The following is a 27,898-nucleotide window of genomic DNA, read 5'->3' as shown; positions in this document are numbered from 1 at the left end:
CAGCTCCCAATGTTCTCCACCATCCCAAACCCTGGCTGATGCTATTAAACTGCAGCTTTGCCTCAAACTGAGATAACAACTCCAACAGTTCCTGCAAGTCCAAGAGGAAATCCATCTCGCTCATTCTGAAGCATAAACCTGTTTCCAAAACCTCCCTCTGCACACAGCATTCCCAAGGTAGGTTTTCCACAAAACTACGGAACTCTGCTTTTCTGTACAGGAATTTTATTGAAATCAAAGTAATGGTTTTTTATCCTAATGCCTCAGTGCATCCTCAAGAAGGAAAGGAAGGATTTTCTTTAAAAATTATTTGTACATAAGACAAGAAATCATCCAAATGAACATGGTAACAGCACGATCCCTAAAACATGCACAGCTGGACCTGGGGCTGCAGGAGCTGCAGGGAGGGGGTTCCAAGCTTCACATTCAGAACAGAAAGAAGCAGCTGCCAGTGGCCACTGGCACTTGGTGGAGATCAAATCCAATCACCCTCGGTGAAACTTCAGCCCAGCAGAAGACAAATCCAAAGGAGTCACTGTTTCTAGGGGAACTCTTTACCTGGCCCTGCTGGGGAGCTCCATGGCCAGTGCCACACGGGAAGGAGCAACAGAGCCACGTCCCCACCCCACCAATGTCACCTGGACCTCCTGGCACCAACTTCATGCTCCAGCTTGGGCACCAAAAGAAGCCTCCCCTTCCACCCCTGGGCCAAAAGCAGATTCCTTCCCCCCTGAAGGGTGTTTCCATTTTTTCCCTGGGAAAGGAGCCCATCAGCTCCAGGACAGAAGTGTCCCCAGCCCTCGGCCAGGCCCCGGCAGCTGCAGCTCCTTGGCCAGGCCTGGCCTGGGATGGAGATGTGCAGCTGGCACAGAAACGGCGCCCCTGAGCCTGCATTTGGTTACCAGCCTCGGGTTTGGTCTGAAATCCTCCCAGAGGAGAAGGTTTATCCTCTGGCAGAGCCTTTCTCCTTCAGACCTTGGAGAAAGTCACTGGCCACCAACTCCAGCCCTCCTGTCCTCCAGTTCCAGTGCACACCTTCCAGGAGAAGCACAAGCAGCAGCTCCCTGACACCTCAGCAAGCCAGACTGGCCCCAAATTCACCGTAGCCAGTGCCAGAATTCTATTCATTGCAGTCCACCCTCCAAAGAAGAGCAAGAGAAATCATCTGTGAGAAAGCAGGTTCTGAACCGTGAGCGACCACCCCCTCTGCTGTGTCTGTCCAGCCCAGGGGGAGATGAGGGAGAAGTGAGGATGAAGAGGCAGCCATTGCACACGCTGAGGTGACCCCACACCCCCTCCTGCCTGCAGGGTCACTGCAGCAACAGGGAGATGTCCCCAGCAGCAGCAGCACCTCCACCTGTGAGTGCACAAAGCCCAGCCCCACTCATTCCTACCTGGGTGACACCGTGACCTCCCTGTGCTGCAGCAGCATGGATGTGCTGCAGATGTGGCCAGATGTGCAGGAGAAGCTCTGTGGGATTCCAAACTCACCTGTCCCCGTTAGTTTGGCTCAGCCCACCCTGAACCTCCTCTGTGGGGCAGCTCCATCCCAGGTGGGACAGCTGCAGCCCCTCCTGTCCCCACCCAGGGGAGGCCACACGGGGCCGGCGTGCACAGAACCCTCCGGAGGGGTGGCATTGGGACAGCAAAAGGAACACAAAAATCCTTTCAAGTAATTAACCCAGCCCACTCTTGGGGTCGCAGCTGCAGGACCAGCTGGGTCTGTCTGGGTGATAAGGCAAACAGTCTGAAGTCCTGGAGGGATGGGAGGTGGAAGGTGGCAGTGGTGACGGGCAGGAGTCACTCTGGAGGTTCCTTATCCACACTCTGCCTCATCTCCTGGTGAGCAGCTCCAGCTCCAGTTACTGCACGCAGCTGGGCCAGGCCAGCCCGCCACATATGGCCGACAGGATGATGTACAGGATCACCTGGGGAGGGAAAATGGGAATGCCACAGGGAATTAGGGATTCCCTGGAAACCCCACATGGTCAAAGCCTTGAAGAACCTGCCTAACACCCTCCTGTCCCTCCACACCCCTGCAGCTGAGACCTGTCCCCATGGAGGTGACAAAGTGCTTCCCACCCTGACCCTGCAGCTGCTCCATCCACAGTCCTGACAGGTCAAAACCAAAAAAAGCAACTTCAGAGTCTCAGAACGAGATCCCACCGGGACTAAAACGCCACCCCAGCTCCAGCAGGGGCAGCTCCTGGACATGGTGCTCCCACCTCCTCTCAGAGGGTCACAAAGGCTGGAAAAGACCTGCAGGAGCATCGAGTCCATCAAATCCCACCACATCCACTAAACCATCCACAAAGTGCCACATCCACCCCTCTTCTGAACACCTCTACGGTGACCCCAGCACTGCCCTGGGCTTTGTCTCTCTGTCAGGGAAGGAACCTTTCCTAAAATATCCAACCTGAGCCCATTTCCCCATCTCATCACAACCTCCTGTAGAGCCACAAGGTCCCCCCTGAGCCTCCTCTTCTCCAGGCTGAGCTGCTCCCTGCAGCTCTGATCGTCCAGGCCCTTCACCCTCTCCTCACACCAGCCCATCAGGAGACCCAGTGCCCTCCAGGCAGAGCTGGGCACACACAGATCCCAGGACAGCCACGGGGGTCTGGGGTTTCCAGGGCTTTCCAGCAGTTCCAGGCTCCACACTTACAATGGACACGATGATGATGACGATGGTGAGCTTGAGGTTCTTCATACACATGGCTCGGGCAAGGTTCCTGCTGGTGGTTTTGAAAGTGACTGACTGCAAGAGAGAACAAGGAAAATCCCAGGATGGCTTGGGTTGGAAGGGACCCAAAGCTCATCCAGTGCCACCCCTGCCATGGCAGGGACACCTCCCACTCTCCCAGGCTGCTCCAGCCTGGCCTTGGGCACTGCCAGGGACCCAGAGACAGACACAGCTGTTTTGGAAAGCTTGTGCTTGTCCCATCCCTCTTACCCTGCAATTCCACACATTCAAAATAGGGCTGGGCACCAAATGCCCCCAGACACTCCCAGGCCATTCCCACTGCCATGGCCCCCACAGCTCAGGCAGGATGTCCCTGCCCCTGGAATCAGCCATTCCAGCAGCTCATCCCAGCTGTGCCAGCTTTTCCTACAAATCACCCTCCAGGAGGCTGCAGCAGGCAGGAGCCACATCCCTGGGAGTGCAGCTCTGCCTCAGAGCCCATCCCGAGGTGGGGAACGCCAGCCCTGGATCTCCAGGGATGCTCCCTCATGGGACATTCCCTCTGAAGGATATTCCATCCCTTCATTTCCTCGTGCTTTCCAAAAGCCAGCACTCCCTGGGACAGGTCCTGCATGAGCTGCTGAAGGAATTCCAGTCCCTTTACCTAAAGCTTTACCTGAGCTTTCACCACCTGAGGACAGGTTTGAACACCTGGGAGCTCCAGGCCAAGCTCCATCCCTGCTGGATCAGCTCCAGGCACCTCTGCTGCCCCTGCAAAGCAGGAGGGCTTTGGGCCAGCTCAGGGATGTTTGGATCCCCCCCACAGGAGCTCCTGGCACTGCCCCAGCCCGAGGATTGGATGCCACAGGAGCTGGGCACCAAGCCAGGATGCTGCAGAGGAGGATGCTGAGCCAGGGCCAGGGATTCCCAAAGGAAAGACAAAAAGCTTCCAGAGTGCACAGCACTTTGCTAGATAACTGTGCTTTATAATTACATTATTTGGGGTTTTTTTAAGTCTTCACTTCCCCAGAAACACTCCAAGAAGCTCCAGAGTCTTCAAGGATTATTTAGATGCAACAACTCAGCTTTTTTTTAATTTTAAATCAGCCAAACTTTCCCTGCTGGTATCAGAACAACTCCACAGATGCACATTTTCCAGTTTGTTTGCATCCAGCTGCCTTCAGCCCAGGCTGCCAGGGAAGTGTAAATTGTGATTTTTATCTCTCCCATCACTGCAGATAACGAGAGGGTTTTCCCCACCTTGGGCACGAGGGATGAGGTCAGAGATGTGTCACCCCTGGCTGGTTTGGCACAGGGAGCAGGGGGAAGCTGGACCTTTCCCAGCCTGGGGATGCAGCTGGGAAACAGCCTGAAGGAGGGGGAAGGATTCCCTGCAGGTCTCGGTGTTTCTGTGTCCCTTTAGTGTTTATTTCTCTCCAGGTGCTGCTCCCACCTCGCTGCTCCCTGGTGCAGTAACCCAGGGATTCCCCCACACTCACCGAATCCACCAGATTCTCTGTTTTATCAATCAGCAGCTCCAGCTTCTCTCCTCTTTGTGCCACAAGGTCTGGAGAAAGAGACAAAAATCCAGCTCTGAAGGTGAAATCCCAGGGCAAAAAGCTGCTCCCAACACCCAACCCCAGGCCAGGAGCTCCTGGCTGCAGCTTCCAGCTCTCCTGGGAGGAGCAGGGACTTAGGGAACAGCCTCACATCACCCAGGCTGCATCTTGGGACTCAATTCTGATCAATTCCAGATCTCACCCTCAACCTGGAATGGTCAAACCCAAACCCAAAAGAAAAGCAGCTGCAAGGGAGCATTTCCCAAGGGAAGCAGTACCTATGTTCCGGACCATGATCCCTTTGAGTTCATCAATCTGGGCTTGTGTCTCCGCCACCTGGTCTGGGCCCTTGCTCTCCGAGTGGTATTTCTGCAACAGAGGAAACAGGAGCCTCAAAAACCAGGATCCTGGGAAAACAGGAGCCTCAAAAACCAGAATCCAAGGAAAACAGGAGCCTCAAAAACCCAGATCCAGGGAAAACAGGAGCCTCAAAAAACAGGATCCTGGGAAAACAGGAGCCTCAAAAACCCAGATCCAGGGAAAACAGGAGCCTCAGGAAGCCACCAGTTTGGGAATGCCACAGCAGATGTTGAAGGTGGCCAGTTTGAGGGGCCTGACTGCTCTCCCCAAAGGAATGGAGCAGGCAGGAGCCATCCCATGTCCTGGAGCCATCCCATGTCCTGGAGCCATCCCAGAGGATCTCCCCTGTCACCTCCTGGGTGCAGCTGTGCCCTGACAGCTTTGCTGCTGCCAGCCCCTCTGGTGTGTCACCATTCCTGTCATCCCTCCTGCTCCCTTCCCAAGTGCCAGGGATTTGTCTCAGCCTGTTCCCCCCAGTTTGGGATCCCAGGGATCTTCTGGTGACTGCACAGGAGCTGCAGCTCAGGAGAGCAGCACGAGCCAGCACAGCTCACAGGAGCCAGCACAGCTCACAGGATCCTGAGGCTCAGCCCAAGGCCCAGCCAGCACCAGGGAACTGAGCTCTGCCACTCCTGCATGGATTTTAACTCACTGCTCTGCTCCGTGATCACACAGATCTCCAGGAGGTTTCAGACTGGCCACTGTCCACACTGGGCACTGGTTTTCACTGGTTTCACTGGGAGCACAGCCTCCCTCTCCAGGGTTATCCCTGCGCTGGAGCTGGGGCTGGGTCTCTGCCCCACGCAGGAACCTCCTGGAGAACCCTCCAGGGAATGTCTGCCCTCACATCCCACGGGATGAGGGGAGGGAAGGGCTCTGTCAGCTCTGAACTCCCCTCAGCTGAGCCCTGGCTCCCAGCAATGTGGGAAAGCTCGGACAGGCAGCTCTTCCTGTGCTGAGGGAGATGGAAAGGCTGGGATTTTAGAGGAATAGCAGCCCCAAGGCTCCAAAGACAGCCTGGCTTTTCTGATAAGGCAATTCCAGCTTATTCCAGCCCTGAAGAGCTTATCAAGTGATGAGTCAGCACTTTGGGTGGTTTCAGTCCCCACATATCAAAGCCTGGAGAGGAAAGGCTCCCTCCTCACACACCAGGAGTTAATCCCATTCATTACCCACTGCACTCTTATTCCTGGCTCTCCCCCTGCTGTGGAAGCCAAGGAGCAGCTCCTGGAATGAAGTGCCCTGACTCCCTGCTCCAAACCACCTGCACAGCCCCAAACTCCAGAGCAAACTTGGGGCAAGAAGAGCTCAGGTGCAAATCCTCCCTCAGAGCCCTGGCCTCACCCTGCACCCACCCTACAGCTGGTACAGCTGGGACTGCTCCACAATTCCCACACTGGGGAGAGTTTTGCTGTCCCCACAAAGGGCCCCTCCTCCTGCAGCTGACACCCCCAGACCTGGCCCCTTCCGAAGAGCCAAGCCCTCCCTGCAGAACAGCCCCAGCAGTGATGCCTTAAGTCTTGGCTTTTATATTTTCCAGGTTCTGCATTGGTTCATAACTCTGAACTTCAGATAAAGCATCAGCCAGTTCTCCTCACAGCCCAGGCAGACACAACAATCCTTTTCCAGCCCCAGAACCAAGGACACCGCTGCAGCTTCAGCCCCAAAAAGTGTGAACAGCAGGGAATTGAGGAGAGCAATCTGAGAGGATGGGACTGCATCACCTGCAGCTGGAATTGCACAATTAACCCCAGTATGGAAATGGACCAAAACTTATAAAGGTGTGAAAACTCCTGACTCAGAGTCCATCTTGGGTGGAACCATGACCAGGCTCTTGCACTGCCCAAGATGCATCCTTTGAAGGGATTTTAATAAATCCCCACTTTATTCCTCTAACTCTGTCCAGCCTCTGCCCCAGGAGCCTCTTTAGGCACCATGGGGACAGCCCTAAAGCCACCACCATTCCCAGGACACCTTGTCTAACCTGAGGGACACCCCAAAGCTGAGGAGGATTCCAGGGGGAGCTGGGCAGGGCAGGGCAGGGCAGGGGAGGGCAGGGCTGGGCAGGGCTGGGCTGGGGAGGGCAGGGCAGGGCTGGGAAGGGCTGGGGGTCTCACCAGCTGTGCAGCCAGCACAGAGGAGAACTCGCTGTTCATGGCGTAGGGCAGGGCAGTCTGTGCCCGGGAGCCATACGTGGTCTGGAAGCGCTTCTTGATCTCGTTCAGGAACGTGAAGGCTCTGGAGCGCTCAAAGTCCTGTGAGCAGAGGGAAGAGAAGGTCAGGAACAAGCTGGCAGGGCTGGAAGGGCCTGGCTGGGTGTGACACTGGGGCTGGGCCAGCTCCAGGAGCTCCTTCAGGAGCACCCGGCAAATGCCACCGGCAACTGGAGCAGCACCAGCCCCTGCACCGAGCCAGAAACGGGGCAAAGCCAACACCTGCACCCCCAAACTCACAATGCACAGCACTGGAGGGTGCCTCCCATGGCAGGGGTGGGAATGGGGTGATTCTGAAGGTGGCTCCCAACCCAAACCACCCCACAGCTCTGAGCTGCAGGCTGAGTTCAGAGCTGTATCTGAGGTTGCAGTAGCTCCAGTGGGAGAAAAGGCACCTCAGAGCAGCCCTGAAGAATAATAATGCCATATGGAAACCAAAATTCCCAAACCCCCCAGGGCCTGCCTGGGCTGCTGCTGTGTCCCCAGTACTCACATCATCAGTGATGCACAGGTAAATGATCCTGTCCTGGCAGATGTAATGGAACAGATAACTGCAGGGAATTGAAAAGAAGAAACAAAACCTCATTGGAAGCTGCCACATTTCCAGAATTTCAGTTTTCCAGAAGCCACTGCTGCCTGTGGGGCCTTTGGGGGCTGGCAAGAGTAAATCCCAGCACAGATAAACACGTCCAGGGAAGCGAGGCTGGGGCAGAGGTCTCTGCCATGAGGGTCTGCTCCCACAGTAGAATTCAAAAATCCTTCTGCATCCACAACTCCCCTGGAAGGAGTGAGGTGAAACTCGTCTGGTTCCACCCTGCAGACTCTTCAGAGAGTCCAAGAAGGATCCCAACAGCAGAGAGAGAGTAACCGAAGAATTCCTGATGCCTGATGCTTTTCCTCGGGGATTTATACAAAAGACACAGTAGATCTTCTTAAAAACAAGAAGAACTCATTAAATGAATTTAAGAAGTTCAAAGAAACTCAAGTTTTTCCTGTTTCAAAAGAGGAGAAACTATCTTGGACAGAATCCAGAGAGTTTTTTAGCCTATAGGCTGGGACCCTGGCAAGGCAGAGGATCCCTGGGAGGCTCCAGACAGGAGGAATTCCAAGGAATTCTCATTGAGCTTCACAGCTCCCACATTCTGCCCAGGTACCTCTAAAAATGCACTGCAGCACTCCTCAAACTCAACTTTTGGCTGAACAAATCAAGGCAAAGTCATTTCCTTTCACTTATAGGAGTAACTTAAAATATTGAAATTGATCCTTGGAATTCCAGCAGGAGGGAAGAGCTGCAGCATCCAAGGTGTGTCAGGCTCCAGAGCAGGCAGTGCCTCCCAAACAGCTCCCACAGGGACTGGCTGTGCTCCTGAGCCCAGCCCAGCCCAGCTCTCATCTCCTGCATCCTCAGAACAGCTCTGACACAACAGCTTGGGCACCAGAGAGGATCCAGCCACGCTGCCAATTCCAAAAAAAAAAGAGCTGGAATGGGCCCCAACACCTCTAAATTTGGGATTTCCACGGTTATTTTAGTTTGTTCCCATTGACTCACCCACTTCCCACGTGCAGGGTGATGGAGCATCTCCTCCCTGTCCTATCAACACTGACAAAGGAAGGGTTCAGAGAGCTGGAAAAATCCTGGGAAAGCCCCTCTGTCCTGCAGGCTGGATCTGGGATCATCTGTGAGCACAGCTTGTCTCAGAGCCCCCAGGAGCCACAGGCAGCCCAAGAAGGGTGACAGTTTTACCTAAAGCCACGTTCAAGGCTCAGAAAATCCAGGGGAAGCTTCCAGAACCCAAACTCCAAAGATTCCATAGCTGGGCACCCTCCAGCTCACTTTGGAATTGTATAAAAATGAAAAACTTGGTTCTGTACCGACTGCCTTGCGCTGCTGCTGGAGCTGAACTCAAATCCTGGTTATGCTGCAGAGTTGTGGGGGACAGAAGCAGCCACTGAGCTGATGGCACATTCCACCAAACGGGAATTTGGATGGAAAAAAACTGCAGAATCACAGAAAAAATCCCCAAACACACCCAGTTTGTCCCAGCCCTCATGCAGCCCCACAAGGCCCCCCAGAGCCAAGGAGAGGGGTTACTCACTTGCCATGGGAATAGGTCAGTTTGTTGTTCTCGGATGGGATTTTGGCCAGGATCTGCTCGGTCACCTCCAGGAAGTTCCCCCCACACCAGGCGTGTTTGGCCAGGATGGTGGTGCCCCTCGCCACGACAGCGAACAGGATGGCCATGGCTGCTCTCCTGCTTGGGGACAAACCAGGTGACATCAGGAGCTGGCCACAGGCATCTGCAGGGTGGCACAGGCGCCTGCACAGTGTCCCCTGGCACAGGGAGCAGGACATGGCCAGCACTCAGCCAGGACACCACAAAGTTCTCTCACTTCCCCTTTTAGGTTCTGCTCACGACGACACAAAACCCTCCAGAAAAAGGGGTTTTATCACCTCTGCCTTGTGAGGGTGGCAGAGCTGAGGCTGCCCAGGGAAGCTGTGGCTGCCCCTGGATCCCTGGAAGTGCCCAAGGCCAGGCTGGATGAAGCTCGGAGCCACCTGGGGTAGCAGAAGGTGGCGGGAGCTGGAACTGGATGAGCTTTAAGCTCCCTTCCAACCCAAACCGTTGTGGGATTCCCTAAGTCTCCAGAGCTGGAAAATCACCCCTGCTGCCACAGAAAGGGACACTCTTAATCAGCTCAGGCATCAGCACATTAATGTAGGGCCAGAGCCAGATCTGACACATGGAGCACATGGCAGAGCCCAGCTGGCACAGCTGCCCTTCTCATCCTGCACATCCATAAGCCTCTTTTCTGCTTAGGGAAGGACTTAGGATGCTGCAAAACCCAAAAAATCTCGTTTTTCACTTTGCACTTAGGCCCCGCTTATTCCCTGCTGTGTTCTGTGCCTTGAGAGGTGTGGCAGGATCTATCTCAAACCCCCAGGAGACCTCTCTGGAACAGCCAGAGCAGGAATGCTGTGAGCTCCTGCACCCAGACCTTCCCTCCCCCTGCCTGGTGACAATTAGGGATCTCTTCTGGATTAAGGAGGCGCTGAAGGGAGATCCAACCCCAGCAGGGCTCACCAGGGCAGGCTGAGCTCCACAGATCCAGGCTTGGCCAGCAGCGACCAGGGCATCTCCAAACCCCCCACAGGCCTGAGCCCAGCATTGGAGGGGAAGAGGAGAAAGTCAGGGATTTATTCACAGGACAGACTCCACACAAACACCTGGGAGCACTGCCAGGGGGAACAGAACCATGGAATGGCTGGGATTGGAAGGGGACCTCGAGATCATCCCCATGGCAGGGATACCTTCCACCATCCCAGGCTGCTCCAAACCCCATCCAACCTGACCTTGGACACTTCCAGGGATCCAGGGGCAGCCCCAGCTTTCCTGGCTGTTGGGGTTGTCCTTCCCTCTGCTGTGAGCAGCATTTAATTGGACTGATCCAAGGTTTAGTTTTCTTCCATCCTCATAAACTTGTTGGGTCTGGTTTCTGCCTTGGCTGCTCATCAGGTGGAGGTGCTGGCTCCTGCAGGAAGCTTCCAAGGAATTGCTTATTCCTTTATGTTTCAGCTCCACTTTGGCTCATTTTAAGGTCAAAATGCTCCTGTCTTAAGTAATACTGTGAGCTAATTAAGCCCAGGGAATTCACTGCACCCTCCTGTCCCTCCAGAGCCACTGGACACTTTGGCCTGCCCAGGGCTGCCCCAGGCCCGTGGAGCAACACCAGGGCACAGCCTGGAATCACAAACACCTCTTGAGCAATCAGCTGAGTGTCCAGCACCAGGAAACCACTGTCTGTCCCTGCAGTCACCCAGGAGCCACAGAAAGGAGCAGCTGTACCAGAGAACGCATCCCCAAACCCATCCCCTGCCCTGTCAGGACCAGCTGAAACTCGGGGTACAGAGCCCACACTGACACCTCAGCCCCCTGGCAGAACAAATGCAGCCCCAAACTGAGGATTGGGAAGTGGATGAGAGATGAAATCTCTGTTCTTTTATTATCAGATATTGGTGGAACTCACAGCCCTGAGGTGACGCTGTAGGATCCCACAGTCCTCAATTCCCTGAGCCCACGGCTCTCACCTCCCTGGATTCACAGCCCTCACCTCCCCAAATTCACTCCTCAGCTCCCCAAATTCCTGGTCCTGTACTGAGGACACAGAACCCCGTGCTCTGCAGTAACAGCAGCCCCAGCTCTGGGCAGAACTGGTTCAGTGGAGTAAAAGAGATTAACAAGGAGTATTTTTCTCCCCGAGCAGCCCCGTACCAGCCGTGTGCTACTCCTGCTAGTAACACAAATCTGCTAAACTGCTACAGAACGTCCTTCCTCAGCAGCTACAGCCACGAAATCCCAACCAACCAACCCCTCTGAGGAGCTTTTTTCTATCTAAACTTACAATATTACACAGCTGGAAGCAGCCAAGACCAAACCTTCCAAAAAGACACTGCAAGATGCATGAGCTGCTGTCAGAGGCCCCTCTGGGGTTTAACTGAAGGATCCTAGAAACACAGAAGGGTTTGGGTAAGAGGGACCTCAAAGCCCACCCAGAGCTACCCCTGCCACCCTCCCACCATCCCAGGGTTTTCCAAGCCCTGTCCAGCCTGGCCTGGGACACTTCCAGGGATCCAGGGACAGCCCCAGCTGCTCTGGGCACCTGTGCCAGGGCCTCACCTCCCTCACAGGGAACAATTCCTGCCCAATACAAGGACACGGAAAAAAGGCACAGAAAAGCCTTTTAAGGAACATCAGACACACAGGCTCCAGTCCCCAGCACGATGTTTCAAACTCCTGTAAGGATGATTTGCTGTTTTCCAGCGACTCTTCTGGCCCAGAAGATTCCCAGCTCAGTGCCAGTGAGCCATGGAAGGTCCATGCCTGCACTTCCAGAAATCCTCTTACAGAAAGCAAAGGGCAGCACGCTGCTGTTTAATCACGGAACAAGGGGAGGTGTTGCAATCCAGAGAGTTGCAAACTGCTGCAATAAAGAGATCGTTTGAGCAGGGTGAGCTCAGCAGAAAGCAGCCCAGGCTTCCCTTTAACCTCTGCTGGCCAGCTGGAAAAATCATTATTTCATTACAGAATATTCCAGCGTGAAGCCCTGGCGCTCTCCCGTTCATTTTGAGCCTGGGAATCGCCACATTTGTGCTCCAGCTTATCCCACGTTCGGCTTCCCTTCTGCACACAGAGTTTAGTTCAGGTTCCCCCACTGCATCCCTGCGGAAACAAATCACCAAGGAAATGACTCCGCGTGCTCTTCCAGCCCCATCACCGTTCCTGGAAGCAGCACTGCAGGGTTTGGAGAGGGGTAAGGACACACAGCACAGCGGTGATCGAGTAAGCAGCTCTCTAAAATAGGAACACACGCAGCCCAAAGCACGGGATCAGGGAATTGTTTAGGCTGGAATAGCCCTGCAGGACCATCGAGTCCAACCATTCCCCAACCCACGTCCCCAAGTGCCACATCCATGTGTGGCACTCCACCACTGCCCTGGGCAGCCCTTTCCAGGTGGGAATGTTCCCAATATCCCAGCTAAACCTCCCTGGCACAGCTCCATCCTGTCACTCTTCCCTGGGAGCAGAGCCCGACCCCCTCCAGCCTCCCCGCACCCCACCAGTGATTCACTAATTAATTAACTAATTAAGCCACGCAGTGCTAAATCCGTGACACCATCCCCTCCCAGACACACCAGTAACACACCAGTAACACCTCAATAACATGCTGGCAATACATGGGTAACACCCCAGTAACAAGCCAGGAACACACAAACAACATCCCAGTAACACACCGGTAACACCCCAGTAACACACTAATAATATCCCCATTAACACGGCAATGACACACCAGTAACAGGCCAGTAACAGGCCAGTAACAGGCCAGTAACAGGCCAGCAACAGGGCAATAACATCCCAATAACACGGCAGTAACAGCCCTGTATGGCCCACCAGTAACACCCCAGTAACACGGAAATAACACCCCCAGTAACACGGCAATAACATGGAAATAACACCCCAGTAACAGACCAGTAATACCCCAGTAACACCGCGATATAGCACCCCAGTAATACCCCAGTAACACGGAAATAACACCACAGTAACACGGAAATAATACCCGAGTAACAGACCAGTAATGCCCCAGTAACACCGCGATATAACACCCCAGTAACACCCCAGTAACACGGAAATAACACCCCAGTAACACCATGATATAACACCCCAGTAACAGGCCAGTATCACCCCAGTAACACGAAAATAATACCCCAGTAACAGGGCACTAATGCCCCAGTAACACCACGATATAACACCCCAGTAAGACGCCAGCATCACCCCAGTAACACCGCGATGTAACAGCCCAGTAACAGCCCAGCAGCACCCCCATGACACGCCAGTATCACCCCAGTAACACCACGATATATCACCCCAGTAAGAGCCCAGCAGCAGTCCCATGGCACGCCAGTATCACGCCAGTAGCAGCCCAGCAGCAGTGGCATGGCCCAGCAGCGCTCCCATGACACCCCGGTATCAGCGCAGTAACCCCGCTGTCCCCGCTCCGAGCGCGGCCTCCTCCCGCCGGCAGCGCCTGCCGCCCGCGGGGCTGGAGCTGGGGCTGTGCCCGGCTGGACCCCGCACCAAACCCCGCAGAACCCCGCACCAAACCCCCCACACAAAGCCCCGGCCCGGCCCGGAGCCCCCCGCGCTCACCGGCGCTCCGGGCCCCGCCGGCCCCGCTCGGCCCCGCCCGGCCCGGCCCGGCCCCGACGCGTTTCCGGCCGCGGGGCCGCCGGGAGCCGGGGCTGAGGGCCCGGAACAGCCATGGCCGGCACCGGCACCGGCACCGCGCTGGAAACCGTGAGGGGCACGGGGATGTGGGGAAACGGGGTCGGGGCCGGGCTCGGGGCCGGGGTCGGCGGGGCCGCGCTCGCTCCCTCACGGGAGGCGGAGCGGGTTCTTCCACAATTCGGTTGCTTCCATTCGGAAGTTTTCTCCCCAGTTTACCTTAAACTAGCAGAAATATTGTGCCAGGGGAGGGCTGGGGGGATGTTAGGGGAGAAGGTTTGGTGGGAAGGGCTGTGCAGCCCTGGCCCTGGGCAGTGCTGGAGTGCCCGTCGGTTTTAAAGCCGTGTGTGGATGTGGCACTCAGGGCCATGGGCTGGGCAGGCTGTGCTCGGTGCTCTTGCAGGGTTCTTCCAGCCTGAACCATCCCGTGCTTCCATGAGTGTGTCATCCCCATTAAAAAGGACCTCCAGTCCTGCCCAATTTATTTCACCCAAGGCTGGCTAAGTGGTAGGGCAGCCTCACGTGTGGTGGGATAGCATCGGGACCAGGACAAATCCTGTCAGGATGGCTCCAAGGGACACCCTGCCATCATCCTGTGGGGAACACAACAGCAGTGTTTAAACCTGCTTCAACATCTGGTGGAATTTTGGAGCTTTCCCTCCTCTCGGAAGGTGTTTTGCTCCCCCAGCAGCACCAGAGGTGGCCCAGCGAGATCTACAACCCTCCCAGTTACTGTGGGGAGCTGAGCGTGGGAGCTGGTCCTCACCCTTCAGGTGTCCCTGACCTCAGGGAGCTCACGGCTTCTCCTCTGTTCCTGCTGCTGGAGGGAGGTCACAGCTTCTCCTCTCTTCCCACTGCTGGAGGGAGGTCACAGCTTCTCCTCTCTTCCCATTGCTGGAGGGAGCTCACAGCTTCTCCTCTCTTCCCGCTGCTGGCAGATCCAGGCGGATGGGACGGACGGGAACTGCGTCACGTTCGTGCTGCACGACGAGGATCACACCCTGGGCAACTCCCTGCGCTACATGGTCATGAAGAAGTGAGTGGGGCCTCCAAGGGATGTCCATGCCCTGCTCTGGACTTCTTCTTGAACCACACCTCAGCTTTCACTGGGCTAATCCCAAATCCCCTCTGTGTCCAGTGTTTGTGTCAGCTCCCACCTGCTGCTCCTCCTTTTCCTTGTGCTGTATCAGGACCCTGAGAGCACCAACAGCCCTTGAGGGGCCTGACCAGCCTCCCCTGAGCCTCCACCCACACCCTCCCCTGCCCAGGAGCTCAAGTTAAGCTCAGCCCGGGGCTTTCAATCCCTCCTGAGCTACTGGAGGAGTAGCTGAGTCCTGGACTCCATTTGCTGCCCAGAGAGGCTGTGGATTTCCCATCCCTGGAAGTGTCCCAGGCCAGGTTGGAGCAGCCTGGGACAGTGGGAGGTGTCCCTGCCATGGCAGCAGGTGGGACTGGATGGGCTTTAAGGCCCCTCTGATAAATCACTGTGATGACACAAAAGAAACTGCCAGCCAAAGCTGGGGGCAAAGCTCCAGCACTCAGCTCAGTGGAGTTCCTCAGCTGGAGGAAGAGGCCCTGCAACATTTTGGGAACTCTTCCAGTTCCCTGGAGCACTCAGCCTGTTCCACCCAGCAGAGCAGCAGCAGGTTTGGTTACAGGGAGAGTTCCAGGCATGCAGGATCCCATGTTTGGATCTGCAGAGCTGGCACTGCTCTGGTTGTGGTGCCAGCTGTGTCCTTGCCGTGCAGAGCTCCAGCTCAGCTCACAGAGAGATGGGTGTGAGGGAACAAGGTCACACAGGGAGTTTGCCCTCAGCACATCCCTCCCCTAAGTCATTCTAGAAACATCCAGAGCCCCAGCAGGCCTGGGGTGCCCTGAGCCTCTGACTCCCCTGGGATTTGGATTGGGCTGGGTTTCACTGCTCCCTCTCCTCTCTGCCCTCCTGCAGCCCTGACGTGGAGTTCTGTGGCTACTGCATCACACACCCCTCGGAAAGCAAGATCAACTTCAGGATCCAGACCAGAGGTGAGGCTGGGGCTGTGTCCCTGTCCTCCTAGGATTCCCCCTGCTCCTGCCAGCTTCCCACCAGGAGTCTGTTAAATAAGGAAAAGCCCTTTTTGCCTGCTCTCTGCAGGGGGAAGCAGCATCCCTGGCTCCAGGCACCTGGACTGGCTGGGAGCAGCCCTGGCACCCCGAGCTGTGGGGCTGGGAAGGGGGCACACCCCTGGGGAGCTGAGGACAGCCCTTGGGAAGCCACCTCCCATCTCCCTAATCCATCTTCTCCCATCTTTTCCCAAAGGGGCCCTTCCTGCTGTGGAGCCATTCCGGAAAGGGCTGAATGACCTGATGGGTGTTTGCCAGCATGTGCTCAACACCTTTGAGGTGAGACATTCCTGGGGAACTCAGGGTCACTTCTGGCCCTTGGGCCATTCCTGGGGAACTCAGGGTCACTTCTGGCCCTTGGGCCATTCCTGGGGAACTCAGGGTCACTTCTGGCCCTTGGGCCATTCCTGGGGAACTCAGGGTCACTTCTGGCCCTTGGGCCGTTCCTGGGGAACTCAGGGTCACTTCTGGCCCTTGGGCCATTCCTGGGGAACTCAGGGTCACTTCTGGACCTTGATCCCAGTGCAGGAGGCTGAGGTTGGAGGCGCCTTTGGCAGGAAAACCTGTGAGTTTTTTTGGACAGGCTCTGCCTGACCCATGGCATGGCCTGGCTCCCTTTCCCTTGCAGTGATTGTAAAGCTTCAGTCACTTCCAGAAGCACCTGGAGCTGTGGCAGAGCTTCCCAGCCTTTCCAGGCTCCAGGAGCCCAGCACAGCAGGGTGGTGGCTCTGTGCTACCCCAGGGACACTCTGGTGACATCTGTGCTTTGCTCTTGTTTCAGAGGAGCATGAAGGAGTTCAGAGCACAGAAGGAGGAGGAGATGCAGTAGCCTTTGGGAATGGCATGGATGTGTAACCTCTGTGTGTTGAATTCCCTGTGTCCAAACGAGTATTTTCTTTATTAATAAATGTATTTTTTTAATAATAAAGTTTATTAATTTAGATGCTGCAGAGGATGCTGTGTCCTGCTCAGCACAGGGGTGGAAGGTCAAAGAATGTGGACACAGATTGCTCCACAGATTGGGAAATTTATGGAAAATGGGCTGGTCTTGATGTTCCTCAGTCTCTGTTTTCCTTGAAACACATTTGTCTTTATGATTTATTTTTAAAATATTTACATTTCAGTGAAAGTTAAGCTAAAAATCCACCCCAACACCTGGAAAACATTTTAATTACAATTCTTGTCTCTCCTTTTCCTCTCTCCATTTTTTTCCATGACAAGGAAGAAGGGGGAAGGAGGGAAAGGAGAGAGAGGGAAAGGAGAGATGTGGGAAAAGCAACAAAAAAATCATCAAAAACCTGGTAAATACAACTTTTTCATGTGTTTTTTCTGAAAAATTTGGCAAGAACGTTAGAATGGAATCACATGGATTCACAGTCACATGGAATCACATGGATTGCAATCACAGACTGGTTTGGGTTGGGAGGGACCTTCACTCCCTCTCTTCCCACCCCTGCCATGGGCAGGGTCTCCTTCCACTGTCCCAGGGTGCTCCAAGCCCTGTCCAACCTGGCCTTGAAAATTGCTGGAAAATCGCTTTTTTTTTAGGGATGAATTATTGGCATGTAACGTGGGGATGGATTATTGCCAATAATAAATTGGAGAGAGCCCTTTCCCATATTTGAGATGGTTCCAGTGGCTCTTCCAGCTGAGATTGGACCTTCTCCACTGCCTTTCCCACCTCCATGTGACCACCAGGACATCTCTGTCCCTCACAGGGATTTATCCAAGCTTTGGTTGGCTTTTCCAGCTGGGAATTGTCGCTCTCCCTCTCCTCCTCACCCCACATCCATCTCAGAGTGACCACCCCAACCTTCCCACACTTTCTCCCCGCCCCACATTCCAAAATGGACAGAATTCCCTTGTTTTTCCTGCGAGGAAGTGAAAGATCCCGTGAGCATGTGAATGCCTTTCCCTGTCCTGCAGCGCTGGGGTCAGGGCTGGGTTTGGAGCTGCTCCAGCTCCTTCCAGCTGGGTTAGGACACGGAGGCAAAGCTGGTTCGGGCCCAGCCAGGAAGAGCCTGGGAGAGGATCGGAGGGGCCCCGCTGTCCTTGTGCCTTGTCCCTGATGGTGGCAGGGATTTAGGAAGAGCTGTACTTGTTGCTCAGGCGGGAGCTGCTCCGGTCCAGCCCCAGCTCCTGGCCCGTGGCTTTCCACTTGCCAACAGATCCCTTCTCATCCGTGGGGGTGATGCTCAGGGCCGGCCTTTGGCACCAGCAGCACAGGCAGGACTGGGGAGACACAAGTGGGGAGGTCACATGTGTGGGATATGGGAAAAGAGGAGGAAATATTCCCATGTTTGTGCCAGCAGGCGTCCCTGCACAGCACCAGGTTGGGAATTGCTGAGCCTTGCTGGCCTGCAGCTCTGCTGGGAGCAGGTTTTCCAGGATAGGGCTGGTGAGGGTGGGAAATGAGGATACTGAAATTCGGGGCATTGTTTGTAATCCTGCGTTCTCATCATTAGGGGACAGAAAATACAGGTGATGTTTAGCTGGGCTCAGCTCCCTTCCCATCCCAGCCCATCTCATCCCATCCCATCCCAGCCCAGCCCATCTCATCCCATCTCCTTCCCTTTCTTTCTCAAGGCTTCACTGCTCCTGTAAATTCTCTCCCAGCATCTTGGGTTCAGAGTCTGGAGCAGCCCCAGCCCCTGATTGCTCCTGGGGATGTTCCTGCCCCAGAACGACAGGGAATTCTTGGCTTCTCCTAAATCCTGCTCTGGCAAAAGCCTCTCCCCAGCAGGGCACTGAGCTCTGGTACACTTGGAGAAGAGAGGTACCAAAAGGGGAGAATTTGGGATGAGGAATGAGATCAGTTTGTGCCCCTGGGCCTGGCGGGCAGGAGCTCTGGAGGGCTCGTTCCTACCTGGAAGCAGTTCTTGAATTTCCGGCTGACAAAGTACAGAGCCACAGGGTTGATGCAGGAGTTGAGGGAGGCCATGTTGATCCCGAAATAATCCATCACCAGGAGGAAACTAAGGTGGGAAGGGAGAGAATAGATGTGTCAGAAGCTGGTGGAGAACAGTGGGAATTTCCAAACTGCCTGGCCTGGGATCCTACTCCCGTGGAGGAGCAGTGGCTGGTAACAGAGCTGGGCACAAATCCATCCTTCCCGAAGAAGAACCACTTTTCTTGTGAGGAGCATTCCCTGAGGAAGTCAAGAACACGAGCTCTGATTTCTCCTGGTGCTCCTGATGTTCCCAAACCCCAGCACAGCAGAGCAGGATTTTGGCTGATGGATGGAAGGGGAGGGAGACAGGCACCTCACACCTGGCAGAAAGTGAGGAGCCCTGGGCCCTGCTGGGAATGTTCACATGCCCAGGAGAGCTCAGCTTCACCCAGACATTCCCAAATTTAATTTAACCCTTCTCATGTCCCCCCAGCCCTCTCTGTGCCCATCAGGAGGGCGGTGCCATCTGAACAAGGAATTACAGAGAGCAGGAGGCAGAAGGCAACTCCCCCAGTGTGGTCCAAGCCCCAGAGGGCCCGTGCTAGTCCCACCGGGGCTCCCAGGCCGGTGGCACCTGCTGGGGGCTTTACCTGAGCAGCTCACAGCGGTTGGGGTCCGTCTGGTCGTAGATGGTCTTCTTGAGGATGCGGCTGAGGTGCAGGGGCAGCCAGCAGAGCGCGAAGATCACCACCAGGCAGAAGACGGTCTTGGCCACCTCCCGGCGCTGCCAGACAGGGGCAGGGGGAGGGTGAGCACTGGGGAGCAGGGCCCAAGGTGTGGAATCATGGAATGGTTTGGATTGGAAGGGACTTTAAGTCTCATTCATCCCTCCATGGGCAGGGACATCTTCCACACAGGCTGCTCCTGGAATCCTGCAGCAGGTCCAGGCTGCAGAAAGGGGCAGGGCCTCCCCAGCCCTGCTCCTGCTGGCTTTGCTGGGATGGTGTTCCCAGGGACTTGGGGCCTCCTCCATCCAGCCCTCACACTGTTAGGGTGACAGCCAGCTGCAGCTCCTCAGGGAATCATTCCCAAAGCCTGGGAGGGGACAGTGAACCATTGTCGGGGATTTGGCACATCCAGCCTTTGGTCCGGAGTGAATAAAGGACCAGGAGAGCTTTAGTGAAGCTGGGCTGTGGCCAGAAAGGTTTGGGCCTTTCTGAGGCTGCAGATTATGAGCTGAAGGCCCTTTTCCCTGGTGTATTCCCTGCACCAACCTGCCAAGGTCTGCTGTGAGGCTTGGCCAGCTCATCCTGTCCTTCACAGGACACAGGACAGGATGGTCCCCGCTCCAGGATCACTCCCTCCTCCCTGGGAATCCCAGGGCTCCTCCCTGGATCTCTCACCCGTTTCATGTGGTCATTCAGAGCAATCCTCATCCCGTTCCTCTTGCTCAGCATCTCGCAGGACATGAGGGTGTAGAAGATGCCCGTGCACACCAAGGGCAGGCAGAAATAGAAGCCAAAAAGCCACCAGTCCTTCACATCCCGGTAGAACTGCAGGGGAAAGGGAGAGGGAGCAGCTGGAAATGGGGAGATTGGAACTGGGAGGAGTAATTTGGGATGCACACACACCCTCATGAAGCAGGATTGGGATTGTGATTGGGATGGGGATGCACACACACCCTCATGAAGTGGGATTTCTGCTCCGAGGCCAGCATGCACACCCACAGGTGCTGCTCCCAGTAGCTCAGCTCCACCATGTCGAAGGCGATGGCCTCGGGCACTGCCAGCACGATGGCCACGGCCCAGATCAGCAGCACCTCCACGGCCTTCCACATGGGAATCCCAATGCCCTGGATCCGGCTCCAGGACGCCACTGCTCGGTACCTGCCCGGGCGTGGCAATGTGACAGGAACAGAAGGGAGTGAGAAAAGCAGCCAGGGAGGGGAGGAGAAGGTGCTCCCCAAAGTTCCTTTCCCTCACACCTTCCTCCTCCACCTCTGAACCTTCCCAAGTGCGGGAATGGGGCTCAGTGGATGGATGGATGATGGATGATAGGTTGATGGATGATGGATGGATGGATGGATGGATGGATGGATGGATGGATGGATGATGGATGGATGGATGGATGATGGATGGATGGATGATGGATGGATGATGGATGAATGATGGATGATGGATGGATGATGGATGGATGGATGATGGATGGATGATGGATGGATGGATGGATGGATGGATGGATGGATGGATGGATGGGGGCTTGGCCACCCTTCCTCACACCCCACCCACACCATGATCCTCCCCTTTGCCAGCAGGATTTCAGCTCTGTCTCCAGGGAGCTCCTGCTGGATTCCAGCCCCACATCCCCTGTCCACACCTTGGCTTGGGAAGGAGCTCTTGGTTCTGCCCCTGGTCCCAGCGAGGGGACAGGGCCGGGCTGGGCAGGGCTGCTGTGTCTCACCTGTCGATGCTGAGGGCGCAGAGGCTGAGCACCGTGATGCCCACTGAGGCTTTCTGGATGAAGGGCACCAGCTTGCAGACCTGCACTCCGAAGGGCCAGTCCTTGGCCAGGAGCTGGGGAGGACCCACAGGTTAGCAGGCTGCTTTGGGAATGAGGATCCACCTCACCCAGAGCTGTGGGGAGCCCACAGAGAGCAGGGAGAGCTCTCTGAGCTTCCCACCACTGGGAATGCGCCGTGGGCGCTTCCCCATGGCCTGCTGGCACTGGGAAACTTTCATTCCCCTGACAGAGATAAAGGATGGTCCAGACACCAGGTCCTGACTCCAGACCCTGGGGGGTTTTAGGATCTGAGTCCTAAACTGCACACTAGGCTGCTTTGTGTTGTTTTCAAAGGGAGAATGAAAGTCCTGCTCTGACACAGCCAAAATCCAGCCTGGTCAGCTTCAAAGCCATGTGTCCTAAGCCTTTTCCAGACTCTGACTCCCAAGCACGCTCCCTTTCCTGGCAGAACCCCAGCTCAGCTGGAACAGAGGTGGGGAAAACGTGTCTTGAAGGCTGGAGAGATCCAGGCCACTCATTCACAAGGAGGAGAATGAGACTGAGTCCCCTCTGTCCCCCTGAGCCCTGGAGCCCTTCCTGAGGCTACCCCAGAACCAACCTCCCGTTCCAGCTCTTCCCTTCGGCCTCAGCAGCGACACAGAACCCCAGGAGGGCTTCAGAGAGACCCCAAAGCCCATCCAGTCCCATCCCCACCATGGGCAGGGCCACCTTCCACCCCAGGCCACTCCAAGACCCATCCAAGCTGGCCTTGGAGTCTTCCAGGGATCCAAGAGCAGCCCCAGCTCGTACTGAGGTGGGAGCAGCCCCATCCCAGCCCCATCCCAGCCCCATCCCAGCCCCATCCCAGCCCCATCCCATCCCATCCCATCCCATCCCATCCCATCCCATCCCATCCCATCCCATCCCCTGGAGCCCACCTTGTAGACATTGACGGGCAGCGCGATGAGGATATAGAGCAGATCCCCCAGGGCCAGGCTGGCAATGAGCACGTTGGGCCCGTTCCTCATGCACTTGTTCTTGTAGATGATGCGCAGCAGCGTGGAGTTGCCGATGATGCCCACCACGAAGATGCTGCAGGACACAACGGTGTTGATGTACTTGAAGACGTGGCGGATGTCGGCGGGCCTGGCGCACACGGGCAGCAGCGGCGGCTCCGAGGGGCCCGCAGAGAGGTTGGAAGGCGCTGCCCGGAGCAGCCCCGGCTGGAGCAGGCTGTGCTGGTCCTGGCTGAGCGTCTCCAGGGGCACAGAGCTCTCCTGGAAGGCTCCTGGGGTCTGGCTGTGTGTCCCGGAGAAGAGGCAGCTCAGGAGGATGGCCAGAGCGGTGGGAGCCGGGATGGATCCTGCTGAGGAGCGGGCAGCGAAGCCCAGGGCAGGAGGCCTCATGATGCTGGTGGAATGTCCTTGGGGTCTTGCTGGGATCTGCCAGTGGAGAAAGGGACAGGGGATTTCTCCAGGTGTTGGAGAGGAGAAAAGTTGTCCAGGCTGGAGAGGAGGAGGCTGAGGTCAGACCTCACTGGGGTCTGACAGCTCCTCACAAGAGGCAGCTCTGACCTCTGCTCGCTGTGAGCAGTGACAGCACTCAGGGAAGGGCTGGAGCTGGGCCAGGGCAGGGTTTGGTGGGAGATCAGGAAAGGTTCTTCCCCAGAGGGTGCTGGCACTGCCCAGGGAACGGTCCCGAGGCTGCCAGAGCTCCAGGAGGGTTTGGACAGCGCTCCAGGGAGGCCCAGGGTGGGGTTTTTGGGGTCTGTGCAGGGCCAGGAGCTGGGCTGGATGATCCTGTGTGTCCCTTCCAGCTCAGGATATTCTGTTTTATGATTCAATTCTGTTTATGAGTTGCTGGAGAGCTCCACCATCCCAGCAAAGAGAAACGACGCCAGATCGGATCCCAGCAGGCCAGAGCTGCTGGCCCTGAGGGTGGGGTTTGTGCTGCTGAATTCCAACAGCCCAGTGGAACAAACTGGAAGGAGAACAAACCATCCCTTGTGCCTCTGCCACAGCCCTGCTGGGCTGGGGACACCTGTCTGAGCTCAGTGAGGGTGGCTGCACCTCCTGCACTCGGCATCGCTGCTCCTGTGCCCGTCCCGATTTCCCTCTGTGCCCATCCCACTCCTCACTCTGAATCCCAGGATCATCAGCACTGGAAAATCCCTCCAGGGTCATCGTCTCCAAGCTGTGCCCAGTCCCCAGCCAGCCCAGAGCTCTGAGTCCAGTTGTTCCTGGGACACCTCCAGGGATGGGCACTCCAAACATCCCCGAGCAGCCCTTTCCAAGGCCTGGCCACCTTCCCACGGGGAAATTCCTGCTGCTGTCCCCCCGAGCCTCCCCTGGCCCAGCCTGAGGCTGTTCCAACTCCTCCTGGGAGAAATCCCGACCTCCCCCGGCTGTCCCTCCTGCCAGGGAGCTGCAGGGTTTGTTTTTGGGTCATTTTGTCCCTGTCAGGTTGAGGCTGCAGTTTTGGGGCAGCTCTGTCAATGCCTGCACACCTGGGCAGTTCTGCAACTCAGGGTGCACAGAGCCAGCAGAACTCCTCCCGCTCATTCCAACAGAATTATAATTATATTATTTATTATTAATTACAATATCATATATTATCCATTATATAAATGGATAAATGTTGGAGCCTCACCAACACCCCCTCCCCAGCTGGTCCCTGGGGCTGGCCCTGCCAAGGGAGAATCCAGCACAGCCCTGCTGCCCTTTCCAGCTGCCATCTCCTCCCGGCTTGTGTGCAGAGCACAGCCCCTCCTTCCTCATCCTCACCACCACCAGCTGAACCTCCTCCTCCCCAAACCCCCCAGCTCAGGGGTGCAAATCTCTCCAGGCTCTCTCCAGCCCTGGCTGCTGACGCTGTGGGAACACCAGGAAACATCCCCAGAGAGGATTCTGCTTTGCAAAATCTTCCAGGCAGGAAGAGCCAAGCGGTCCCCCCACAACCCCAGGAGAAGGCTGAGCGTGGTGGTGGCACCATCCTGGGGGTGTGGGTGTGAGGAAGGGGTTTCTGGGGGACCCAGGCTCAGAAATGAGCCCAGAGAATGAGTGGGAGAGGGCAGCAAAGTCCGGTCTGCTCCTCAAACAGGGAGAAATCTGGGGGCTCCTGCTTGGAGTAAATAATTGTCAAACTGAGAAATTCCCCTGCTCTGAAGGAAGAAGGAATTGCTGTGGCTGGGAACTGGAGCCTTTCTGAGAGTCCCTGGGATTTCCCTGCTCCAGGTGGGACAGGGGTCAGGGAGCCTGACTGGGATCACAGTGGGGACTCCAGCTCTGCTCTGACTCCCCCAGGCAGAGCTGGGTCTGACCCCAAACCCGCTGTGCCCCGGCATTGCTCCCCTGCGAGAGCCAAGGCACTCCCAGGCTGTGGCAGGGCTGTCCCTGCCCTTGGCAAGGGGAATGGCAGGCCCAGCCCGGGCAGAGGTGGACAGGACAGCCAGGAGCCTCCAGGACCGAGCACAGGACCTGGGCTGGGCTGGGAAGGGGGAAGAAAGGAAGGGAGAGAATGGATAAACACCCCAAAGGATCACAAACCCGGACACAAATCCCTGCTCTGAGCTGCTCAGGGATTTCAGCCCTGCTGATCTCCCCAGCTGTCGTCCCCCCCCGGGCCACACCAGGGGCAGGAGGGATGTCCAAACCTCTCCTGCCCACCGTGCCCACAGGACTGCAGCTCTCAGGAGAGGGCAGAGCCAGCGCAGAATTCCTGCCTCAGGTCCCCGAGGGCTCACAGGGACTCATGGCACTGGCAGAAGATGCCACAGCACCCCTGGAAGTCGTGCCCAGAGCCCCCCACAGCCCTGGGCTGTTCAGTGTGCCCAGCCTGGCCTCAGAGCTCTGGTAAAGAGAAATGTTGGAGCATAAAAACCCTGGCAAGGAGCTCATGTGAGGGAGGATCACAGGACACGGCTCCACGGCACAGCTTCAAAGCACTGCAGGAGAAAAGCGCTTTCTCCCCATCTTGCCTTCCTCTGAATCAAATCTTTTACTAAATCCAAAATCTGGGCAAAGAGAAACTGTTTTCTCCTGTCCAGCTGCCCGTTTACTCCTTGTAATTCCCATCTCGGGGTGCCTGGAAACGCAGCTCTTCCTCAGCTGAGGGAAACTGAGGCACGGGAGCACCAAGAAGCTTCTTCAGATGGGAAAGCAAGGCCAGCACGGTTAAACCCCAGATCCAGAACTGCTTTCACCCATCCCAGTGAATTTTAATTGTGCCAAGCCCAAATGGCAGCTGAACCCACTGGAATCCTGAAGTGGACACCGGGGAGAGATTCCCAGAGAGAAAACGACTGAAAACCGTCACCTGAACAGAAAACTGTCACCTGAACTGAAAACTGTCACCTGAATGGAAAACTGTCACCTGAACCAAAATCTGTCACCTGAACTGAAAACTGTCACCTGAACCCTACAGAGCCTGTTCTGCCCGAAAGGTGCCGTGTCTGGGACTGGAATCCCTCTTCCCAGGAGAGCCTGGCACATCCCGGGCAGCATCCTCACCTCCAGCAGCCTCCTCCTCCTCCTCCTCTCCCTCCCTTCCAGAGCAGCCCCACCTCAGCAGACCCATCTCTCCAGACACCAATCTCAGCTTTTCTGTGGATAAATATCGCAGCAAAAGCTCTGTGAATAAATAAATATCGCAGCAAAAGGTCTGTGGATGGAGGAGAGGCACAACCCGAGGCTCCCCACCCTGAACCCAGCCCGCTCCAGGAGCTTCCACCAGAGATCTGCTGGATTTCTCCTCTCCCTGACTTCTCCAGGCACCATGGTTCCTTCACCAGCCCGAGAGGAACTTCCCCGTAAACGCTGCAAAATCCCAGGGTTTGCAGAAGAACGCGCAGAGCTTTCCCCCGGAGTCGTTACCTTCCCGCTGACCGTGGGGTTTGGGTGCTCCTTGGGAATTTGGGAGCTGTTTGTTCCCCCTCACGGCTCCTTTCCCGGGATGCTGGGCATGTCCTGGGAGAGCTGCAGCGCTCCGGGTGCAGGAGGGGCTGGTGCTGGGGGATGGTTTTATACAACATCCCCGGGCTCCCCCAGCACAGCCCCCGCCACCAATGGCTGAGGGTGGGATGGGGATGGAGGAGGGAAAAGCGGGAGAAGCACGGGATAGCTCTGGGAAGGAGGGAAATAAAAAACAAATAAAGGCGGGTGAGGGGAGGCACCGTCTGCTCCAGGAGCAGCGGGATCCTCTTCTCGGGATTTGTTCAAAGATGATGGTGAGAACCGGACCAGCCCGGCTTTTCTCAGTGGTCAGGGTTTGTAAACAGGAAAGAAATCATCTGTATGTGCAGGGAAAGCCAGGTTTGGTGGGAAGGACAGAAGAAAAAGCCAGGTTTGGTGGGAAGGACACGGAGAAAAGCCAGGTTTGGTGGGAAGGACAGCAGGAAAAGCCAGGTTTGGTGGGAAGGACAGCAGGAAAAGCCAGGTTTGGTGGGAAGGACACGGAGAAAAGCCAGGTTTGGTGGGAAGGACACGGAGGGAAAGCCAGGTTTGGTGGGAAGGACGGCAAGGAAAGCCAGGTTTGGTGGGAAGGACAGAAGTAAAAGCCAGGTTTTGTTGGAAGGACACGGAGAAAAGCCAGGTTTGGTGGGAAGGACGGCAAGGAAAGCCAGGTTTGGTGGGAAGGACACGGAGGTAAAGCCAGGTTTGGTGGGAAGGACATGGAGGTAAAGCCAGGTTTGGTTGGAAGGACAGAAGGAAAAGCCAGGTTTGGTGGGAAGGACACGGAGGTAAAGCCAGGTTTGGTGGGAAGGACAGCAGGGAAAGCCAGGTTTGGTGGGAAGGACGGCAAGGAAAGCCAGGTTTGGTGGGAAGGACATGGAGAAAAGCCAGGTTTGGTTGGAAGGACAGAAGGAAAAGCCAGGTTTGGTGGGAAGGACACGGAGGTAAAGCCAGGTTTGGTGGGAAGGACATGGAGGGAAAGCCAGGTTTGGTGGGAAGGACAGCAGGAAAAGCCAGGTTTGGTGGGAAGGACAGCAAGGAAAGCCAGGTTTGGTGGGAAGGACAGCAGGGAAAGCCAGGTTTGGTGGGAAGGATAGCAGGAAAAGCCAGGTTTGGTGGACCTAGCTCACCCCTGGCCTTGCCTGGAGCACTCAGCTGCTGCCCCATTTTGGCCAGTGATACCCAGAGATGTTTCCACTTTGACGTTTGTGTCCCAGAGTTGACTCTGGAGCTCATCCCTGCACCTTGGTGCATTGCTGGGACCCTGGGGCTGGACTTTGGGTCTGGCCTAGGCTGGAGAAAACACGTCCAGTGCCAGCTGGAGGCTTTGAAGGGCAGCAGGGGTGAGCTGTCCCCTCCATCCCCGGACAGAGCCCCTCCAAGGGCTCCTCTGCCCAGGGCAGAATCCATGGATTTAACCACCCTTTATAACCCTTTGGCCTCTGTGAGGGGCTGCAGCTTTTCCTGGGCTCTCTTCCCAAAACAGAGGAGCTTGGGGCGTGCAGGGCCCCCCTCCCTGAGCCCTGGGGGGGTCCTGCAGCCTATTCTGGGCCGGTCACGTTCCTGCACGGGACGGGGCATCAATGGCCCTCTCTGTTCTGCTGGAGACAAAGGATGGCTCCAACCCCTTGGAGACCCCCAGGAAAGCGCATCCTTGCCCAGCCAGAGTGCTCCTGACCCACACTGGGGTCCGAGCTGCCGTTGAGTCCCTTCAGTGAGGAGAACAAAACCCCAAAGCACCGCTGAGTGCTGTGCTTTGTGTCCCAGCAGGAAAGCAGCTTCCCGGGAAAGCCAGGGATCCCGGAGAGCCATGGCTCAGGGCACACATCCCTCGGGCTCTGCCAGCTGTGGGAACATCTCCACGGC

General features: G+C 56.2%; 3 protein-coding genes across 24 annotated transcripts; 1 reads left to right on the top strand and 2 right to left on the bottom strand.

Annotated features, from left to right (window-relative positions):
• Positions 1 to 208: 208 nt before the first annotated feature.
• Positions 209 to 14,020, bottom strand: VAMP7 (vesicle associated membrane protein 7). Of its 21 annotated transcripts, none has more exons than XM_086851039.1 (11): positions 13,234 to 13,327; positions 11,895 to 12,031; positions 11,489 to 11,792; positions 11,214 to 11,316; positions 8,909 to 9,064; positions 7,306 to 7,363; positions 6,717 to 6,854; positions 4,518 to 4,608; positions 4,180 to 4,247; positions 2,663 to 2,755; positions 209 to 1,928 (listed from the first exon to the last, which is right to left on the bottom strand). In XM_086851039.1, exons 5-11 carry the CDS (start codon positions 9,052 to 9,054, stop codon positions 1,863 to 1,865), a joined length of 660 nt encoding a protein of 219 aa, XP_086707165.1. In that variant the 5' UTR covers positions 9,055 to 9,064; positions 11,214 to 11,316; positions 11,489 to 11,792; positions 11,895 to 12,031; positions 13,234 to 13,327; the 3' UTR covers positions 209 to 1,862. The 21 variants fall into 21 exon arrangements, with proteins under 21 accessions (XP_086707165.1, XP_086707178.1, XP_086707170.1 ...); XM_086851052.1 differs by lacking the exon at positions 13,234 to 13,327 and having other exon boundaries at positions 8,909 to 9,067; positions 11,489 to 11,605; positions 11,717 to 11,792; XM_086851044.1 differs by lacking the exon at positions 13,234 to 13,327 and having other exon boundaries at positions 11,489 to 11,605; positions 11,717 to 11,789.
• LOC111929266 (DNA-directed RNA polymerases I and III subunit RPAC2-like) lies at positions 13,574 to 16,644 on the top strand. 2 transcript variants are annotated; one of them, XM_086851058.1, is made up of 6 exons: positions 13,574 to 13,663; positions 14,530 to 14,627; positions 15,540 to 15,616; positions 15,891 to 15,973; positions 16,193 to 16,259; positions 16,476 to 16,644. In XM_086851058.1, coding segments are annotated over exons 1-6 (363 nt in total). In that variant the 5' UTR covers positions 13,574 to 13,627; the 3' UTR covers positions 16,478 to 16,644. The 2 variants fall into 2 exon arrangements, with proteins under 2 accessions (XP_086707184.1, XP_086707185.1); XM_086851059.1 differs by lacking the exon at positions 16,193 to 16,259.
• Positions 16,605 to 26,076, bottom strand: LOC111929267 (endothelin receptor type B-like). The gene is made up of 8 exons (XM_086851034.1): positions 25,955 to 26,076; positions 22,022 to 22,525; positions 21,045 to 21,157; positions 20,266 to 20,470; positions 19,988 to 20,137; positions 19,235 to 19,368; positions 18,561 to 18,669; positions 16,605 to 17,926 (listed from the first exon to the last, which is right to left on the bottom strand). Exons 2-8 carry the CDS (start codon positions 22,487 to 22,489, stop codon positions 17,777 to 17,779), a joined length of 1,329 nt encoding a protein of 442 aa, XP_086707160.1. The 5' UTR covers positions 22,490 to 22,525; positions 25,955 to 26,076; the 3' UTR covers positions 16,605 to 17,776.
• Positions 26,077 to 27,898: the final 1,822 nt, after the last annotated feature.

Source organism: Cyanistes caeruleus, chromosome 14 (assembly GCF_971803275.1).
Source record: "Cyanistes caeruleus chromosome 14, bCyaCae1.hap1.1, whole genome shotgun sequence".
Lineage (NCBI taxonomy): Eukaryota > Metazoa > Chordata > Aves > Passeriformes > Paridae > Cyanistes > Cyanistes caeruleus.
This window is presented reverse-complemented; position numbering and strand designations above follow the sequence as displayed.

Excerpts from the sequence above, each read along its gene's own strand:
- VAMP7 (XM_086851037.1), bottom strand. The coding sequence starts at position 13,629 with ATGGCTGTTCCGGGCCCTCAGCCCCGGCTCCCGGCGGCCCCGCGGCCG. Across the intron at positions 9,065-13,516 it reads CGGCGGGGCCCGGAGCGCCG|GAGAGCAGCCATGGCCATCC; the intron begins GTGAGCGCGGGG and ends GTCCCCAAGCAG. Across the intron at positions 4,248-4,517 it reads GATCATGGTCCGGAACATAG|ACCTTGTGGCACAAAGAGGA; the intron begins GTACTGCTTCCC and ends CTCTTTCTCCAG.
- LOC111929267 (XM_086851034.1), bottom strand. The coding sequence starts at position 22,489 with ATGAGGCCTCCTGCCCTGGGCTTCGCTGCCCGCTCCTCAGCAGGATCC. Across the intron at positions 20,471-21,044 it reads TGCGCCCTCAGCATCGACAG|GTACCGAGCAGTGGCGTCCT; the intron begins GTGAGACACAGC and ends ACGCCCGGGCAG. Across the intron at positions 20,138-20,265 it reads AGAAATCCCACTTCATGAGG|TTCTACCGGGATGTGAAGGA; the intron begins GTGTGTGTGCAT and ends TTTCCCCTGCAG.
- LOC111929266 (XM_086851058.1), top strand. The coding sequence starts at position 13,628 with ATGGCCGGCACCGGCACCGGCACCGCGCTGGAAACC. Across the intron at positions 13,664-14,529 it reads CCGGCACCGCGCTGGAAACC|ATCCAGGCGGATGGGACGGA; the intron begins GTGAGGGGCACG and ends CGCTGCTGGCAG. Across the intron at positions 14,628-15,539 it reads CGCTACATGGTCATGAAGAA|CCCTGACGTGGAGTTCTGTG; the intron begins GTGAGTGGGGCC and ends GCCCTCCTGCAG.